This window comes from Poromitra crassiceps (assembly GCF_964638095.1).
Source record: "Poromitra crassiceps genome assembly, chromosome: 22".
In the NCBI taxonomy this organism is placed as follows: Eukaryota; Metazoa; Chordata; class Actinopteri; order Beryciformes; family Melamphaidae; genus Poromitra; species Poromitra crassiceps.
In genome coordinates, this window is record NC_139647.1 from 23,227,944 (window position 1) to 23,246,381 (window position 18,438).

An 18,438-nucleotide genomic window follows, 5' to 3' on the forward strand; every position below is an offset into this window, starting at 1 on the left:
TTTCTTTGCTCACTTCACATTCTACCCGCATGTAGCCTATTATTTTATTTTGAAAATTCTTTCTTCATAAACATACGTTTTTAGGCTCTTATAAACAATATTAAAAGCAACAAGTTTTTAGAATATTACAGAATTACAGATTTGATGTAATCCCCTGAAATTGAATTCAATTGACTGACTCTGTCACTATAATGTCTGTCCTTATTATTTATTTTATTGTAACATTTCTATTTGTCTTCGTAATCAAATCATGTGTCTGACATAATTTGTACAACTTTTTTGTTGAATAAAGTTTTTTTTCTGGGGGGTGGCTGTGTTCCCTATGGATATAAGGAATGACTGCAGTTCACACCTGTTTGTATTTCAGACGTTTCCAAAGCACCTTCTTAAATGGAGCTAGAGGACCAATGGTGGAAAGGACAACTCGCTGCAGATATATACCAGGCACTACGATACAAAGTAAGTGGGATCCTGACCTGCTGGATACATGAACCACTTTATGATTGGAGGGGGAAAGCAGTTAGCCAACTACTCTTGAGATCTCAAAAACTATGTTGTTAACAGGAGCTCAAGCTGCCTTCCTACAAAGGGCAGTCTCCTCAGCTCAACTTCAGGCGATACTTTGCAGACCTCATAGCCATCATCAGCAACCGCTTCCGGCTGTGTCCTGCAGCCAGACACCTCGCCGTCTACCTGCTGGACACCTTTATGGATCGTTATGACATCACGGTGCAGCAGCTGCACATGGTCTCACTCTCGTGCCTCCTTTTGGCCAGTAAGTCTGTAACTGGCCTCTGTATGTGCTGCAGTGTTTCACTGTTTGCCCTGCGTTATTAGTTGTTGTGATGGCATGGTGTCCTCACCCCCTTCCTCCCCCCCCCCCCCCAATCCTGCAGGTAAGTTTGAGGAGAGAGAGGACCGGGTGCCCAAGCTGGACACCCTCAACAGCCTGGCCTGCATGAGCTCCATGAACCTGGTGCTGACCAAGCAGGGCTTGCTGCACATGGAGCTGCTGCTGATGGAGACCATCCAGTGGAACCTGTACTTCCCCACTGCGGCTCACTTTATCGAGTACTACCTGTCCATCGCCGTCCACGAGGGAGACCTCCACGACGGCTGGCCCCTGACCTGCCTGGAGAAGACCAAACTTTACATGGCCAAGTATGCCGATTACTTCCTGGAGGTCTCCTTACAAGGCAAGTCACATTTCATTATGATCAGTGATGTTTAGATCAGTATTTTGTACCACTTAGAATCAGTGGTTCTAATTCTAATTCTCTCACCACTGTTAACTGATATCGGACTGAATTGTGAACTCGTTAACACGCTATTTCCATCTTCTAGTCTGAGATTGCAAGTGTAAGTGATTTTCCATGAGGGGAATGCCCCAGGGGAATTCCATGTTCCCTAAACAATCATAAGAGACCAACATATCTGCCTGAAACTTTATTTTTAATATTTATTTTCATTTTCAAATAAACATAAGACAATAACACAAAGTTAAGTAGGTCCAGTGGACCCAGGCAACTGTTAAGTCCCTTACTAACTGAAACCTAATCAGATAGTGTATAACCTGACACAGCTGATTTGCAGCAGTAACGGTGCTCAAGCTGCAGATGGTAATAATGGGCTGCTGTTTTGTTGTTGTCGTCTCCCCCTCAGATCATGTGTTTTTGTGTTTCGCACCGTCGCTGGTGGCTGCTGCATGTGTGGCCGCCTCGCGCCTCATCCTGCACCTGTCCCCTACCTGGCCCCCCCGCCTGCAGCGCCTCACAAGCTACACGTGGGACAACCTGGTCACCTGCGCTGAGAAACTACTCATGTGAGTGTCTGTTCCCGGCTCCAATAATGGCGCCAAACTGCGCCAAGCCCTTGACAGTTAAAGGAGAAGTTCACCGAAAAACAACGCTGATTTATTTTTGCACATTATCTCACACAGATCCGAAAACTCAAGTTTTGCAGACAAATGACATCACTGGTCCACGACTTAAAGCCCCATTCGGCAGCTTTTCCAAGTTTTGCTATTGGGGAAACGGCGCCCTCTGGGTGCAATAGCATCGGTATCGATATCGCCGTTCAAAGTCAACAAAACACAGCGCCAGAAAGCTCTATGTACATGTTGTGACATCGGGTACTCCCCACGTGATGAAATAATAATCCATAGTTACGCGAAACGTCATTTTCGTAGCAACTCCGCACCGAGTTACTTCCTTGTTTTCCTGAACACAGCGCTTCCGCTGTACACAGCGCATGCGTGGTATGTCGCACAATGCTGCCTCCAGGACGCCGGCACAAAAATGCTTAATCCCAGGAGAGGCCTTTGGAGGGCGCTGTGGGACCAATAGAGGCGACATTCTCCCTGTTACAAGTCACTGTACCATCTTCAATGACTAAAAAGCTGTTATTATTAAGGTGAAAAAGTTACTGATTGGGGCTTTAACTCAAATCATCTCTCAATAACTGTCAACCTATATGAATGTCTGTAAAACTGTTGTTTTTGGAAATGTGTGACATAACACTATGTGCAAAATCTATATTTAAAATCTATTTATATCAAATCTATTTAATATTCAGCTAGAGAAACACATCAATAATGAACAGAGCAACACTTTTGTCTTTCTTCCATCCAGTGCACATGACAGCGATGTCAAAGAAGCCAACAAGCAGAAGGGCACGCAGCCCAGCCAGCAGCAGCAGCAGCAGCAGCAGCAGCAGCAGCAGCAGCAGCAGCAGCAGCAGGGCCAGACGGTGTACCACAGTTCGGGCCAGACAGCCACCGTGGCCCAGTACCTGCACAGGCCGGGCATGCAGTACCCCCAGCAGCCACCGCAGCCCGGCAGCATGGCCGCCGCCAGCCACAGGCCCGCCTCCTACCTCAACCACTCCACCGGCCTGCAGCAGGCTCCAAACGGCCTCCAGCACAGCAGTGCCCAGACCATCTCTGCCACACTAGACCCAAAGGCTAACCTCCCCAACAGGGCCTACCAAGTCAGTATGCACTACACGTGTGCCGCGTCCTGCTTCGACAGATGATTGTATTTTCGGGAGGAGTAGAAGAAGGATGGATTTGACCAGCTGTTTCTCTTGCACTGAGCCGAACACGTTGGATGAAACCGGGCACGCTTTTAATTTCAATAGACTTTTTGAGATTTGAACCATAGAGTGGACACAATGTGCAATATGCATACTCTGCAGAATTTCTCTTTTGACAGCCTGTGAGTTTTTTTTTCTTCCTTGCTTTATCCCTGCCCCCCAAAAATGAAAGAAAAGAAAAGAAATCAAGATGATTTGAGTTATCTTCAGGTGTGAATGTTGTGAGGTGGATACAGGGTGGGCTTTGTGTGCCACTATACCCACTGATATTGTTGTATGATTTAAAAAGTTCTGAATTTTATTTAAGCCAAACTACCTCAGAACAATTGAAATGATATTTTCTTGTTTTCCATAGCCAGTATTACTATTACTATCATGAGAAATGTGGCGTTAACTAAATGAATGGATTTATGTCGAGTTGTGGTTGACTTTGGATAAGAGCACAGTTCAGTCAGGTGTACCACAAGTGTTATGTTTTGTTTTTGGTCATTTTCAATTTGTTTGAAGAGTGAAGTGCTGTGTTTTTGTTAGTATTTTTTTTGCATTCTAGATATCACAGTTTATGTTGCTGAAAAAAATGGTAGCTATTCTGTACACAGGGTATATCAGTGCTGTGCACTTTGTTGATTGTTCTTTTAAATAAAAACAAATATTACATAATAGTGAGATCTAGTCCAGTTGATTTCTTAAATATTCTGAAGTATATTGCTTAAATGTGGTGTCTCGAGAATTGACAAGTGCTATATTTGAGGCTTGAGGACAACCTTCACTCATTAACTCATTAACTCATTTTTCTTTAGTTTGGATTTCTGTGGGAGAGTAATGGGTGTGCAACCAGTAACCCACCAGACTAAATATCACGTGCATCTCAGTCGTCCAGTAGAGCCAGAAGATAGAAGGTTCCATGCTGGTTTTTGACGAGGAAGACCCACACTTTACAGGATGTGGATGGCTGTAGACAGCCAGAGCAAACTGTTCCTGCAAAAGCAGTGCTATGGAAGCTGATGTTTGTAGATTGTGTTGTCCACGGTCTTCAGGCCATGTGGATAGGGAAAGCAGTAGACTAGTTTCAGTGTGTTTGTTAGCAGATTGGGGAAAAAATGATCTACCTGCCAAATGCTGGTAAATTGTGTCTGTGGTCCCACCTGGCTTGGTGAAAGACTACGTTTTGAGAATAATTTCCATTTGTTTGGCTGGTGAAATAGTGACTAATGAGGTCTGGGATCAAGAAGCTAGTGTGGCCTCTGTGAATGAAATGCTTGGTGTCTAGCCCAGTTCTAGATTTCCAGCAGGACAGGAGACAAAGCTCACCTCTAAAAAAATGTCACTTGATTGTGAGATTGTACCATGTGGTGGTGCTACATGGCTTCCAGCACCTGGTGTTCTCCATCTGGATGGTGACGGCCGGGGGAGGGTTTCCCCTCCCCTCCAGCTTCTCGAGGACCACACGGAGCATGGCTGAGCAGAGCAGCGATTCTTCAGCTTGACCGAGAGGAAGAACAATATTATATACAGTAACACGATTCTTTCCCAAGATCTAGCACAATAAACAAGCGGTTGCAGAGTATCAAGTAGTATTATGTTACCGCTACTGATGCATCGTACTCGAAACCACAGGGAAGTAAATGGCTGATGTAAGCTTTGTCTGCTGGATATTGAATCACACCTGGAATACACATCTATCATATAACACTCACACGATTTGTGCTCTAAGCAGCTGAACATGAACAAAAGCTACGAGAAACAGCTATGACACAATAGGAGTAAACAAAAGAATCCATCAAGAGCAGTATACTCTGGACTATTTTATTTAAATGGACTGTCTTGTTACACACAAAACATGGCACTCTTACATTTTATCCATTGGCAAGGCAGTCTACAGCCTGTAGAGGGCAGTACATGTCACATCTCTGCATGCAAGTTCAACTCTGTTTCTCCTATGTGGGAATATATGCTGTCTCTCCCTGAAAAATAAGGTTTGTCAGGGTTTTCACTAATAGAAACATGCCAGCAGTGTATGTTTTTCAACTGTGTTATACTGCTACTTAGCAGACAGACTTCCCAAGAGAAGAGACAATTTTGCATAATTTAATAAAGGCATTGACAATAATTGGTAGTTTCATCAGAGTCAAAATTTAACCCAGCCTTCAATGTGACGTCACAGACTATGTCTGTAGCATAAGTTTGTGACTGATAGTCCATGGAAGTCACGTGGAGGCTGGGTTTACCCAAGCTACCCTAATACCACCTTTAGATATTTCTATTCAATGCTTTAGTCATGTCACAATAATATAATGTTTTTGAGTTAAAATATGCTCTTGCCACCCCATGAATATTTCTCTGGATCTGCCCCTGAAGCTCGGGTAGGAAGAAGAGTCTAAATATTTATTCTAGTACATTATTTGTGTACCTCGGAGGTGAACCACATGTCCCCGCTGCTCCCGACGTCACAGGGAAAGGGCAAGGTTACTGTAGATCAGAGACACAAAGGTCGCCAATCTTTCCTCTGAGTTACATAAAGTCCAAATCAATGATTCTTTTTATTTTATTTTTTATTTTTTACAACTCCAACTTTAGACCTATACTTGATACATTCTGATGATCACTGCTGTCTTTTATTATTTATTTATTTATTTTTTATTATTTATTTTTATTTTTATTTTTTTACAAAAAACAACACCATCCAGGAAACCTCCTGCACACTTGACGACTTAATGACTTCATGTCATGATGTGGCCAGCCCTTACTAAAATAGTATTTCTGCTCTGAGGGATGCCCTGCAAAACGTCCTGTTGGGTCCCGTGTCACCGTCTGTGGTTCTGACTGACTTGCTGCTTCCCCCCTCAGGCCCAAACAAGACGCGCTGCCACTCAAACCCGTGGGTCCGGTTCAGCAGCCCCTCCTCCTCCTCCTCCTCCTCCTCACTGCTGGAAAACAGACAGAATGCTCAGAATGTTAAACAGCAATGAGAGAAAGAAGATGAATAACAAAATGAATTGAAGGCCTCATCATACCCGCCCACCACACAGTGACCTCTGGCCCTCGTCCTGCTTAAGAAGAACAGGGTATAAATGTTCAGTTTCACTGTGAATGTTCTGTTTATACCTACGTATATATACAGTATCTGATGTGATGATACAGGTTTCAGACAGCTCAACACAACTAGTGGGTGTGGCTTCCTGAAGCCTGGCCTTATAAATGGTTGAACCTGTGGTCGATACTAGCATGAGGAAAAATTCTGACACCCATTGTAAATTGAAGAGACCGGGGTCCAACAGCATCTGCAAACAGTTCTTGGTATTTGACTTAATATGCTTGGAGTACCAGAGGGGTAGAATTTATTGCATCAGTACAATTCAGTTAGGGTCAGAAAACTTTAACAATCAACTAAATTGACTTTCATAGACTTTTTTGTGTGAACTTTCTGACACTAATTGTATTGTTGTATTGTATGTAGTCTGATAGTCCAAACAGATCTGTTTTTGCAAATTCCGCCCACGTTTGAAAGTTACATTGTGTGATTGTTTTCTCACTAGATGATAAATGTGCCAGGCAGGAAAATATGCTATTTTCTTACCGCTAATGAAAACTCAAAATGCAGCGGTGATAACTCATCTTCGGCGAGAACACTTGCTCTGTACCTAATGTTCTGGTAAATTAGGTTTACTCGAGTCGAGGGAGAACCTTCTCTGCGGGGTTTGCCATAGGGGCCAGTGGTAGGCACACAAAGCAGGCCTCTCGTGTGTGTGTGTGTGTGTGTGTGTGTGTGTGTGTGTGTGTGTGTGTGTGTGTGTGTGTGTGTGTGTGTGTGTGTGTGTGTGTGTGTGTGTGTGTGTGTGTGCGTGCGTGCGTGCGTGCGTGCGTGCGTGCGTGCGTGCGTGCGTGCGTGCGTGCGTGCGTACAGGGGCGGACTGGGATCATAATTCAGGCCGGGTATTAGATACCAAGCAGGCCAGGCCGATACGGAGGGCGCTGGCGAAAAATTTGGGCCGTTTGAAGCCCAATTTGGGCCGTTTGAAGCCCAATTTGGGCCGTTTGAAGCCAGATTTGGGCCATTTGAAGCCCAATTTGGGTCGTTTGAAGCCAGATTTGGGCAGTTTGAAGCCCAATTTGGGCCCTTTGAAGCCAGATTTGGGCCGTTTGAAGCCCAATTTGGGCCGAGTCCAATTTTACAATGAGATGCATCCACTTTAACCCTGAATAAAGTAATAAAACCACTAGTAAACCAGTAGGCGGCGCCTGCCCTGCTGTTCAGTGAGGGCCTGACTGCGGGCACCAAATTTTTTATTTTTTATCTTTTTTATTTTTTGCAGGCCAGGCCAGGCCACCGGGCATTTGCCCGACGTGCCCGATTATGCAGTCCGCGCCTGCGTGCGTACGTGCGTACGTGTGTGTGTGTGTGTGTGTGTCCTCCTGAGGAGCAAAAACAACTCAACAACAAATTTGTCACTGATGCTCAGCTGCATCTTTCCATGGGCAAAGCTAGAGAAGGAACATGATGATACTCTTCCTCATTTTCTTATGGGTTCAGAACGAAGACGCCGTCTTTTTGAGCAAACTTTAGCTGAACTTCCTGAATCTTCATTCTGAGAAACCCGGATTTCCTCCTGATGTCCAGCAGATTGTCTTTGCTAAATTCAGCATCTTAAAAAAACCCCATTATAGAATAGAATAGAATAGAATAGAACAGAATAGAACAGAATAGAACAGAACAAAACAGAATAGAATAGAATAGATAGATAGATAGATAGATAGATAGATAGATAGATAGATAGATAGATAGATAGATAGATACAGTAGATAGATAGATAGACAGATAGATAGATAGATAGATAGATAGATAGATAGATAGATAGATAGATAGATAGATAGATAGATAGATAGATAGATAGATTGATTGATTGATTGATTGGTTGATTGATCTTTTTATTTGAGTGTCATGCACCTTTAAGGTGCCCAGCCCATATGGGCTTACAAGACACTATATAATATTTACAATAGCCAAGTGTTATTAACAGTGGAAATAGCAGGAAGTATGTCTGTGTTGTACCTTCTCAATGTGTTTGAGATTACACCTTTTTTTTTAAACTGTGGTGGGGTGGTGAGAGACTTGAAACTGGAATATTAGTTGATAGGTTTCTCCAGCACAGTGCCTACAAAGTCTCATGAAAGTTGATATATTGCAAGATGCAGTGACAAAAAGCATCGTGACAAACAAACAAGGTTTCAGTGATCCTGTCAGAGACTTGACATTGACTCGCCAAGCAGTTCCTCTTTTGTGGAGTCAGACTCCTCAGGGGCTCTCAGGCGAAAGTGCCCACTTCTCCTCTGTCTCTCTGCTCATCAGTCTCCTCCTCCTGTGTTTCCCACTGTGTTTCATGTTGCCAGTTCAAAAAGAACCCTGTGTTAGGATATCTGTATGGTAACCAAGGCTACGGTATTTAAAAAAAAATCTTTTCTCAGAATTGTGTTGCTAGGGAACAAGTTTGGAACCTAGTTTATGTCCTGTCAGTTAATGTACTAGCAAACACTGCAACAGCAAGCAAGCTGGGGGCGATTTTAGAATGTTTACATTGAAACCGTCTATCGGACGACTGTTTCCCAAGACCCCCCTGTGTGGGAGGTGAGACCGCTTCTGCTGAGTGAAGTGTCACTCTACTGCTCACCCTGAGCTCCTGTTTGGAGTCAGGGCCGTATCTAGGGGGTGGCAGGGGTGGGCTATGCCCACCCAAAAATTAATCTTGCCCACCCAATTTTTTTTTTATCTCCCTTTTTTAATTCCAGGAGAGTCGAGGCGACCCCACTTAGGGTCGCGACCGGAAGGTTGGAGACCACTGGGTTAGTTAGTTTAGGGCACCTAACAGTAGTTATAGCTTTAATTTGATTTGAGAAATAACCTCATCCAATGAAAATATATTATGGAGTTGATTATTTTAAACTATGAATGAAGGATTGTTATTTATTTGTTAGGGTAACAATGTCAATCTGCTTTCAAAGTTTTAATTTCAGTTTGAGTTTGAATGAGACTAAAAGTCTTGTAAATATAGGTTTGAAGGCTAAATGGCAAATAGTTTTCAGCTATGGTTAAGTCTCACTGCACTAGTCTTTAATTTGATTTGAGAAATAAGGTCATCCAATGAAAATAACTGTTATGGAGTTGATTATTGAAATTATGGATGAAGGATGATTTTAAGTTTTATGGTAAATCAATCTGCTTTCAAAGTTGTTTTCTTTTCACTTTTAAGACTAAAAGTATTGTGAATATAATAACAGTTGTGTAAATAGTTAGTTTGTTAGTTAGTTTGTATGTACATAGTTAGTTTGCAAATAGTTTTAATAATCAAGAGTTTTGTAAACATTGGCCTGTCCCCTGAGTGAAAGTTCATACTTAGATTACCCACAGCACAATGTGGACACCCAGTTTAGTGTTAGAATATAATGCAACTTAATCCCCATCCACAAACCGAGAACCTTTGGGCAACCTACCGCCAACGATGCAGCTAAAAACGGACCTGGTACCAGGTACTGTATGGCATACTAGCTTGTCGGCAGTAATGTTCCAAAGTTAGGCACATTTTTGGCAAGTTTTTTTTTGGTATGGCTATTTTCATTGCCCCCCCCCAAATTTTTAATTGCCCACCCAGTAACCTCACCCTAGATACGGGCCTGTTTGGAGTTCTGTGTCGTCGTCGGATGGTGGGGATCAAAAGTCCAGATCAGGCCTGATCCAGCCAGGCATCCTTAGCTAGTCAAGGCTCTGCCAGAAAGAAAACACTGGTGAAGAACGTCTGCACACAATATACTAAAGAAAACAACAATCATGAACAGTCACAAAGACTATTATGAGCTAATACGTTTGCACAGCCATGCCTGTTACAAATAATGGGATTACAATATGTATGATTTTCTTGCTTTCACAGATACGTATACCGCTCCATCCTCGAAACAAACAGGATTAGTGCCTGGACAATGACCATTAAGATAAGGTGACCAGATGTCCCCGATTTTCGGGGACAGTCCCTGTTTTTGGTGACCTGTCCCCGGCTGGAGCTGTCCCTGAAAATGTCCCCGATTTTCTACTGGCGTCTGCGGCCGATATGACTCTAGCTCTAGCAGGCTCATTCTTAAATCTAGAGTGAAGATACTTACAGGCTATGAAACTGTAAGACCTACAGCATCCATTGGGACCAACAATGCCATGCTACCTTGTCGGGAAGGGGGCTGAATAATGAATTTTGAAAAACCGGCATATACATGTATGGTCAATTTCAAAGGGAACCCTTGACCGCTCTCACATCAAGATATCTGAATGAGAATGGATTCTATGAGTCAATGTTTTGATCCAGGCATCCAACAAGTGTTTACATGTTCTGCTGCAGCTCTTTCACTAGATCTTGAACAATGAAGAAGCAATTAGGACTCCACGGAAAATACTTTTTGAGATCTGAGGCTTTTCATAAAACATCCGGCGCTGTAGGTTTGGAAGGCCAGGTCAATACTGCTGGGGAACACATTGACATTTTGTAAAGGGGCACAGTGAATGACGTGTGTGTGTGTGTGTGTGTGTGTGTGTGTGTGTGTGTGTGTGTGTGTGTGTGTGTGTGTGTGTGTGGGAAGGGGGGGGAGGGGGGGGGGTGTACTGTTTATTGCAGTACAACAGCCATGGACAAAATTAATTAAACTGGAATCATCCCCCTTTATTATTTCATAGGTAATAACATTGGATAGTTTTATGATATATTGATTGCCGGACTGGAAATGTCCCCAATTTTCATTTGATAAATCTGGTCACCTTAGATTAAGATGACAACATTTCTCTTGAATGTAATATTTCAGACTTTTTCCAGACATTTTTCATGCCAGTTCAAATTCAAACTAAAATCAAGAAGCGCATCAAAACCAAAGCCAGATTCATTCAAAATGCAATTAACAATCACAAAATCAAATAGATTCTGATTTTCTGATTTGTTTTTTCCCCTCTCTGCTCCCAATGCCTTCATAGTAAGGTTGGGCCATTTGTTTGCTGCTGAACTCACAGGTCTCCCGGTAAGGTGTCACTGGACTGCATGTTTCTGTCAGGGAGAGGAACATAATGTTACAGTGTAACATTGTATGACGGGCCAACGGTGTAACTGTTACACTGTGTAACAGTTACACAGTTGGCCAAAGTGTCACAAATCTCGAGATTCAGGGAGGACTGGTTAAATTGACATAACATGCTCTCAAAATGAATCATCCTCCGCTGCTGGGTCGCCTCGCCCTCGTGCGCGCGTGTGAGTGTGAGTGTGTGTGTGTGTGTGTGTGTGTGTGAGTGTGAGTGTTAGTGTGTGTCTGTGTCTGTGTGTGTGTGTGTGTGTGTGAGTGTGAGTGTTAGTGTGTGTCTGTGTGTGTGAGTGTGAGTGTGAGTGTGTGTGTGTGTGTGTGTGTGTGTGTGTGTGTGTGTGTGTGTGTGTGAGTGTGAGTGTGTGGGTGTGTGTGTGTGTGTGTGTGTGTGTGTGAGTGTGAGTGTAAGTGTGTGTGTGTGTGTGTGTGTGTGTGTGTGTGTGTGTGTGTGTGTGTGTGTGTGTGTGTGTGTGTGTGTGTGTGTGTGTGTGTGTGTGTGTGTCTGTGTGTGTGTGGGTGTGTGTGTGTGTGTGTGTGTGTGTGTGCGTTTTATCACCTCCAGCATTATGTTTCCTGGACAGTCTCTGCTGGATGCTGACCTCCATTATGTGAATTACTAACAGGAATAATTGTCCAGTGTTTTTCTTGATCTGACAGCTTAGTGTGGGAGTGACCACCCCACACCAGGGTAGAACAGTGTGGGAGTGACCACCCCACTCCAGGGTAGAACAGTGTGGGAGTGACCACCTCACTCCAGGGTAGAACAGTGTGGGAGTGACCACCTCACTCCAGGGTAGAACAGTGTGGGAGTGACCACCCCACTCCAGGGTAGAACAGTGTGGGAGTGACCACCCCACTCCAGGGTAGAACAGTGTGGGAGTGACCACCCCACTCCAGGGTAGAACAGTGTGGGAGTGACCACCTCACTCCAGGGTAGAACAGTGTGGGAGTGACCACCCCACTCCAGGGTAGAACAGACAGCTTAGTGTGGGAGTGACCACCCCACTCCAGGGTAGAACAGGGATCAAATCACGGGGGGGAAATCGATCACAGTTCCTTGCTCTACAGGAACTGATGTATTCTCCTCCTCCTCCACATTCATGAGTTCATTACACACAAAGTGCAGCTAGTGCGAATTCTGAAACAGGGCGAATAAATCCATGACATCAGATGATATATCATTATCTATCACCTACAGTGCAATGATAATTTTCTGTCACTGTATTGCCATACGCTGCTCTTCTTCTTGTTTTGTTTTTTAATTCAGATTACCGTATTCACCTTCACTGTCTGAATAAAACTCATTATTTTATTCCACGTTTCATTTCCACACATTTTGATTTTGAAGCTTGATCTATTTTCACATGTTTTCTAGTGATTGATTGTTGATTGTGTGTGTGCGTGATTGTTGATCAGTTAGATGTATGTAGGTATGCTCTCATGCTCTGTAAAGTCCTTTGAGATGTGCTTGCGATAAACGACTATATCAATAAATGAACTCGCCTTGACTACATACAGCATACATCTCCCACAATCCTCCACTTGAATGACTAAAGAGAGGCTTCACTCGCAAAACATTCATTTCTACAGCGAGGAGATAACCTTCACTCTCCTCCACAGCGAGGAGATAACTTTCATGTGCACTCTTCAGGCCTGGACAAACCAACACAATCCCTGAAACAGAAGTGAAGAATCATACCTGCTAATTTTTACAAGAACAAATAATAACACATTGATCAGCACACTTTTATCACCTATTTAGATTCGATGCTTTACATAGCCTCAAAGAGAGCGCACACAGTATACTCCAAACTGCTCAGCGCTGTGCTCATTTTAGACATTGCATAACAATGTTTCATAACCAAACTCCTGAAAAGAGACAGATTCAATGATTTTTAAATTCTAACAGTTCTGTGCGATGATGCTTTCATGTCACCATGGAGGTCTACTCTACAGTGTGAGAGGCATCCAATATCATTTCAATATCTGTGATCTTAGACCTCGTCTTGTTCTCTCTGAGTGAGTTTTCTATTTTCGTGAGGGGCAGTATCCATAGAAACCTATTAATTTTGTTTTTGTGTAGGTGTGAGTAAGAGAGAGAGAGAGAGAGAGAGAGGGAGAGAGAGAGTTTCCTCTTTGCTACATGTACCCACCTTTCTCTGGGTTTCTCTCATGGTTCTCTCTTGTGCTTTTACACCTTATTCACCTTCGTTCTCACTGTGTGAAGAAAAGAAAAGATATTCAAAAACATGGTGATGCTTCAAGGAAAAGCCATTAATTAATGGACCACAGAAAACATGCTTTGAAATTCACTTTTTCAAATTCACACTGCAGGAAAAGAAAGAAGAATGGGAACCAAATTCTTCAGGTCACCTTGTTCTTGTGATGTTCATTCCTATTCAAACCATGACATTTCTGGCAGAGGAATTGATAGGCTTCTTAAATGTGAATATTTCTGCTTTATTTAGTGACTCCTATGACAGTAAACTGGTTATCTCTGGGTTGTGGACTGTTGGTCAGGACACAAGAAGACATTTGAGGACGTCATCTTGGACTTTGGGGGGAAAAGTATCGACATTTCTCACCATTTTGTGTCATTTTATATATAGACCAAACAACTAAACGATTAGTTGAGAAAATAATCGACTGATTCAGCGATCATGAAAATAATCATTATAGTTGCAGCCCTAGTAGGCTAGGTCTTACCTTTTGCTCCTGTAGTTTGTGAATAACTTTTTCTTGCATCGTACCACTGCAGCTAAGCATGGTTTGATGATAAGGTCTGTTATGTGCAAATAAACAGTAGGCTAAACAGAGCACAACATTGAGTAAAATGTGATGATTAGTAGGGCCTAATTGACCTGTGTCCAGGGCATTATTCCATTGTGATGTGGTTTCTTTTTTTAGCCTACTTTTAGAATGAGGTGATGTTTAACTTGGCTCTCTTTCAATTTCGGCTATATAGCTCTGCCTTCAAAGTGTCACCTTGCCATAGGCCTACCTGAAATGTAGGTCAGCAGATTAGGCCAAGGTGTTTGTAGGTGATTATTATGGATATATAGTTGCAACTATTTTCATAATAATCACTTTCTATTTTCAGACTAGTGATTTACAAGCCTACCATGGTTGCTAGTTAACCCCACTTGATAGCACATACACTATTGAGCGCACAACCAATGTCAGCAATAGCAGTGAGCTAACCTAACACTGGCAAGATAGCTTCAGTTAGCTCCAAGGAGGTTTCACTTTCAGCACCATGGTCAGCTCCGTGTTTAAATGGCTGAAGCTAAACCGGCTGCACCGCTGTACCTCAACAAACAAACCCTTTAAATGGTATCAAAAACCTATGAATTAAAAGAAAACTATCTAATTGAGTTAGTATTTAAATGTTTTAAGTCAGTTGATTGCAGCAGATTGCAGCACGAGCGAGCGCGCGCACAAACACGCGCACAACAAAGACAGGGGGGAAAACATGTATGGTTTTACAAAAAAAATGAAAATAAAAATGAAAACTATCCCTGCCCCCCTCCCTTTTTGCATGGGTTCCTCTTTTAACGTCCGCACTGATTGGCTCTTCCCCGCAGCTTGTAGCCAATCAGCCTCCGCCTGCTATGGAGGAAGGAATAAATGCAAGATGGCTCCTCGTATAAAAACAGTCTTCTGGGTTGCCTCCACCGTGCAACAAAATAGCTGTTTATATCTTATTAGGTTAAAGTATTTATCCGCGTGTAGTTCTGAAGGGTAACTCGGGCTACAGATTGATATGCGTATGGTATTCGGCGATATTTTGTGGGAGAAGATACTGACGAGGCAACAGGGACAACTTTGAAGCTATGAATTGGTGGTGAACTCCCTTCGATAGAGACAGTCGGGGTGGTGAGAAGCGCACAGCCCGCCGGGGCCTAGCGTTAGCTAGCTCGCTAGCAGTTAGCTGCTAGCTAATGACTTCATCTAGTAACGTAGTATCGGCCGCGTTGGATCTGACAGCAAGGTGGAAAAGTCTCAAAATACTACTAGTTGCCCTTTGAATGTTGGACGTGAACGGTGATACCAACACTGACAATATTGTACCATGGCTGTATCAAGGTAAGAGTTACTCAGTTGACTTGGATTTAAAACGCTGTATCCGAGTTTGCTTGGCTAACCTGCTAACGCTGCTAGCTTTTGAATAGGGAAAGAATGGCATGGCGGTGGCCGACTAGCCAGCTAACCATAATAAGTCCGCTCCCTACTCTTGTGTCACAGGTTTGCAGGCCACGCACATTTTTCATGGAATCATAACGTTAGCTCCGTTTTGGCTGATGTTCCGTGTAGTCGATTTGTAGTGTCGGTGTGTGTATATTTCCTCTATCTAACGTTAAGTCTTGTCAGTCTGCTGCTGGTACTAACGTTACGCCTGGCAGCAAGGTTGTTTAATTAAAGACTTGCTTGCATGCATAGTCAATAATGTTGGTAACGTCAGCCAGCTACACTAGTTAACGATTCCCCGACCAAGCTTGTTCTGTGCGATTGTCAAACTGCAAGTGTTTGAAGTATTTTTATTTGATGGGAAAGTAGTGGTAATATACAACGTTTAGCATCTTCCAACCGACTCTTTAATTGTTTTTTTATCTAACGTTTGTTTTATTTGTAGCCTAACCGGCTAACGTTATGACTACAATAACGTTGTAAGTTGCTAGTTTCAGGTGTGATCGTTTTTTTTTGTTTGTTATGACAATTCCACGTGGGCTGGCCGAAATGGTCCTGTGCTGCTTTGCATAGCAAAGTAGACTCAACTATGTAGTTCAGCTTATGGACCAGTTAAAGTATTAGTAGTGGGACCTAGAGCCATCCCCCATATAGCCTTAATCCACTTGTATTAATAGTCTGACTTCAGTGAGCACCAATTCGGTTAGATAGGTTACCTTACGGTGCTTAATGTGCAGTAATCCCACAGTATAGTGGCGATTTGATGAATTTTAGGAAATGGTTTTCCAACATGTTGCTCTGATGATGGATTTGCTGTAGATCATTATAGTTTGATATTTTGAAAAACGTAAAGAACTATATTACGCACAGTCAAGGTTAATCTGCTTTCTTGATTGGGTTGATGTCATGGCCTTTGTTCTCTCTCTCTCTTGAGTTTGACAAGGTCTCACCACAGTGTGTGTGAAGCACATGCCTGCACAGTGGAGGAAAGTTGCTGATTATATTAGATTATATATATTAGATTATTTCCATGTCGAAAAGGAATGGAGGAACCAGCATGTTCTTTTGGACATCACTGTCTATTGTGCATGTCCATTTATGTTTCTGTTGACCTCTCTCGCTCTCTCTCTCTCTCTGTCTGTCTGTCTCTCTCCTGTCTTTAGACTTGATCGTTTGTTCATCCTGCTTGATACTGGAACAACCCCAGTAACCAGGAAGGCAGCAGCCCAGCAGCTCGGAGATGTGGTCAAACTCCACCCGCATGAACTCAATAACCTCCTATCGAAGGTGTGTCTGAAGGCCTCGACCAAACACTGTCCCCACGACATCTCCACTCTCCATCTCCACAGATGAAACGGCAGAGTGTACTTGGTACACACGTCTTGCTAATGGATTCCATTCAAACTACATATTTTTAGATCATCGGTGAATCAGCTTTAAAATATTTGCCGTCTGCAGTCTAAAATGATTTAAAAAAAAAAACTATGCCAACTGGCCCATGGGATGAGGCATCTGAGAGATGCTGTCATCTCCAGTGAGTTATCTGTACCACATTATTAGCATTATTACCTTGTACCTCTCACGCAACCTATGCCTTGACAAAGGGGACAAGAACAGTTTTTTGAAAGACCAGGTAATGCTTGAGGGCACGGATTTGAATGAAGCTGCACTACTTCCTGTAAATCTTGCTTCTTTCTTTCCTGTGAATCAAAAGGTCTTGACCTACCTAAGGAGTCCCAACTGGGACACACGCATAGCAGCGGGCCAAGCTGTAGAAGCCATTGTGAAGAATATTCCAGAGTGGGATCCGGCGCCTAGGCCTAAAGAAGGTGAGCTTGCAGGCCTGTTGTTCAAGTCACCTCCATTCTGTCAAATTGGCATGACGCCACACTAAACACTGGTTTTGCATTTAGATGTTATGCTTGTGAAATAGTCACCAGCTCTGTTTTGCCCCTGAGCATCAGTATAGACAACGGATTCAATGCACACTGACAAATGTTGACACTGATTGCAGTTGTAATACAGTAATATCAGTCTTGTGCATGTGTGCTGTTCATGCACAGAATCCAGCGGGTGACTCTTGTGTTTGTCTCCTGTAGAGTCTTGTGAAGACTTATCTCCAGAGGAATCCTCTTGTGATCGGTTGACTTTCTACCGCTTCGACGTCTCCCGCCTCCTCAAGCATGGGGCCTCTCTGCTGGGATCTGCTGGGATGGAGTTTGAGCTGCAGGATGATAAATCTGGTACACACAATTTCTGCTACGTACATTTAGCTTTAAAAAACACACAGCTGAAAATGAAAATGGATCATCTGGAATTATTGCTCAGCCCACCCCCCCAAAACACCTCTTTAACTTCAACACCCACTAGACTGGGCCTAGGAGGGAACAACAATATCAGCATTTAGCATTTACTGGCGTTTATCATCAGTGCATCATTTGATGCTTCGTTTCTCTTGGTTGGTTAGTAGACGTAGGTCGCAGGAGCGGTCACTTTGTGAGATTGTCACCTTACATTTGTGACACTGTCCAAATTTGTCCCCAGGTAACTTTGGTCACAAGACTGTGACAATGCCTGTCTACTTTCAGAATAAATGCATTCATATGCTCACCTTTTGCAGTAGAAAAAGGTGTTTCAACAATAGAAACAGCAAACCTTGTATCAAAACGCTTGTTGTGATGTTAAGATTAATTGTGGCTGTAAAGCATTACTCAAAATAATTTAAGGTGAACTTTACAATAAGGGTTTTATTTTGAAAGCCCTAAAGTGGAATACCTACATTTTTCTGGCCGACTTGACACTCGTGCACTAAATGCTGATGCAAATTAACATGAACTGCTCATTTCTTGGGACTGTGAACTTAGTTCAATATTCAAAATTGTAAACCATGAACGTGAACTAAATTAGTTAATTTAATCTGTGTGAGATGAACTTTGAGCTAGCTCTTGTGAAGTGTGAACTTGCACAACACTGCATGACCAAAGATATCGGCATGTTTCTTTCACATTGGTAATCTTTCATCAGCAACAGCCCAAAATCGTCGGCCATGTCTGG

The 18,438-nt window shown here is 43.0% G+C and overlaps 2 protein-coding genes across 2 annotated transcripts in view; both read left to right on the forward strand.

Moving 5' to 3' along the window:
- Positions 1-390: 390 nt before the first annotated feature.
- ccnj (cyclin J) lies at positions 391-3,033 on the forward strand (the record flags this gene model as incomplete). Its single annotated transcript, XM_083658554.1, has 5 exons — positions 391-459; positions 565-775; positions 897-1,196; positions 1,663-1,822; positions 2,631-3,033. 5 exons carry the CDS (start codon positions 391-393, stop codon positions 3,031-3,033), a joined length of 1,143 nt encoding a protein of 380 aa, XP_083514680.1.
- Positions 3,034-14,950: 11,917 nt separating this feature from the next.
- Positions 14,951-18,438, forward strand: part of btaf1 (BTAF1 RNA polymerase II, B-TFIID transcription factor-associated) — a 35,179-nt gene continuing 31,691 nt past the window's right edge. The window contains exons 1-4 of the mRNA XM_083658081.1: positions 14,951-15,282; positions 16,548-16,671; positions 17,099-17,213; positions 17,484-17,627. Coding sequence (XP_083514207.1) covers positions 15,269-15,282; positions 16,548-16,671; positions 17,099-17,213; positions 17,484-17,627 — 397 coding nt within the window. The 5' untranslated portion in view covers positions 14,951-15,268. The remainder of the gene's footprint in view (positions 15,283-16,547; positions 16,672-17,098; positions 17,214-17,483; positions 17,628-18,438) is intronic.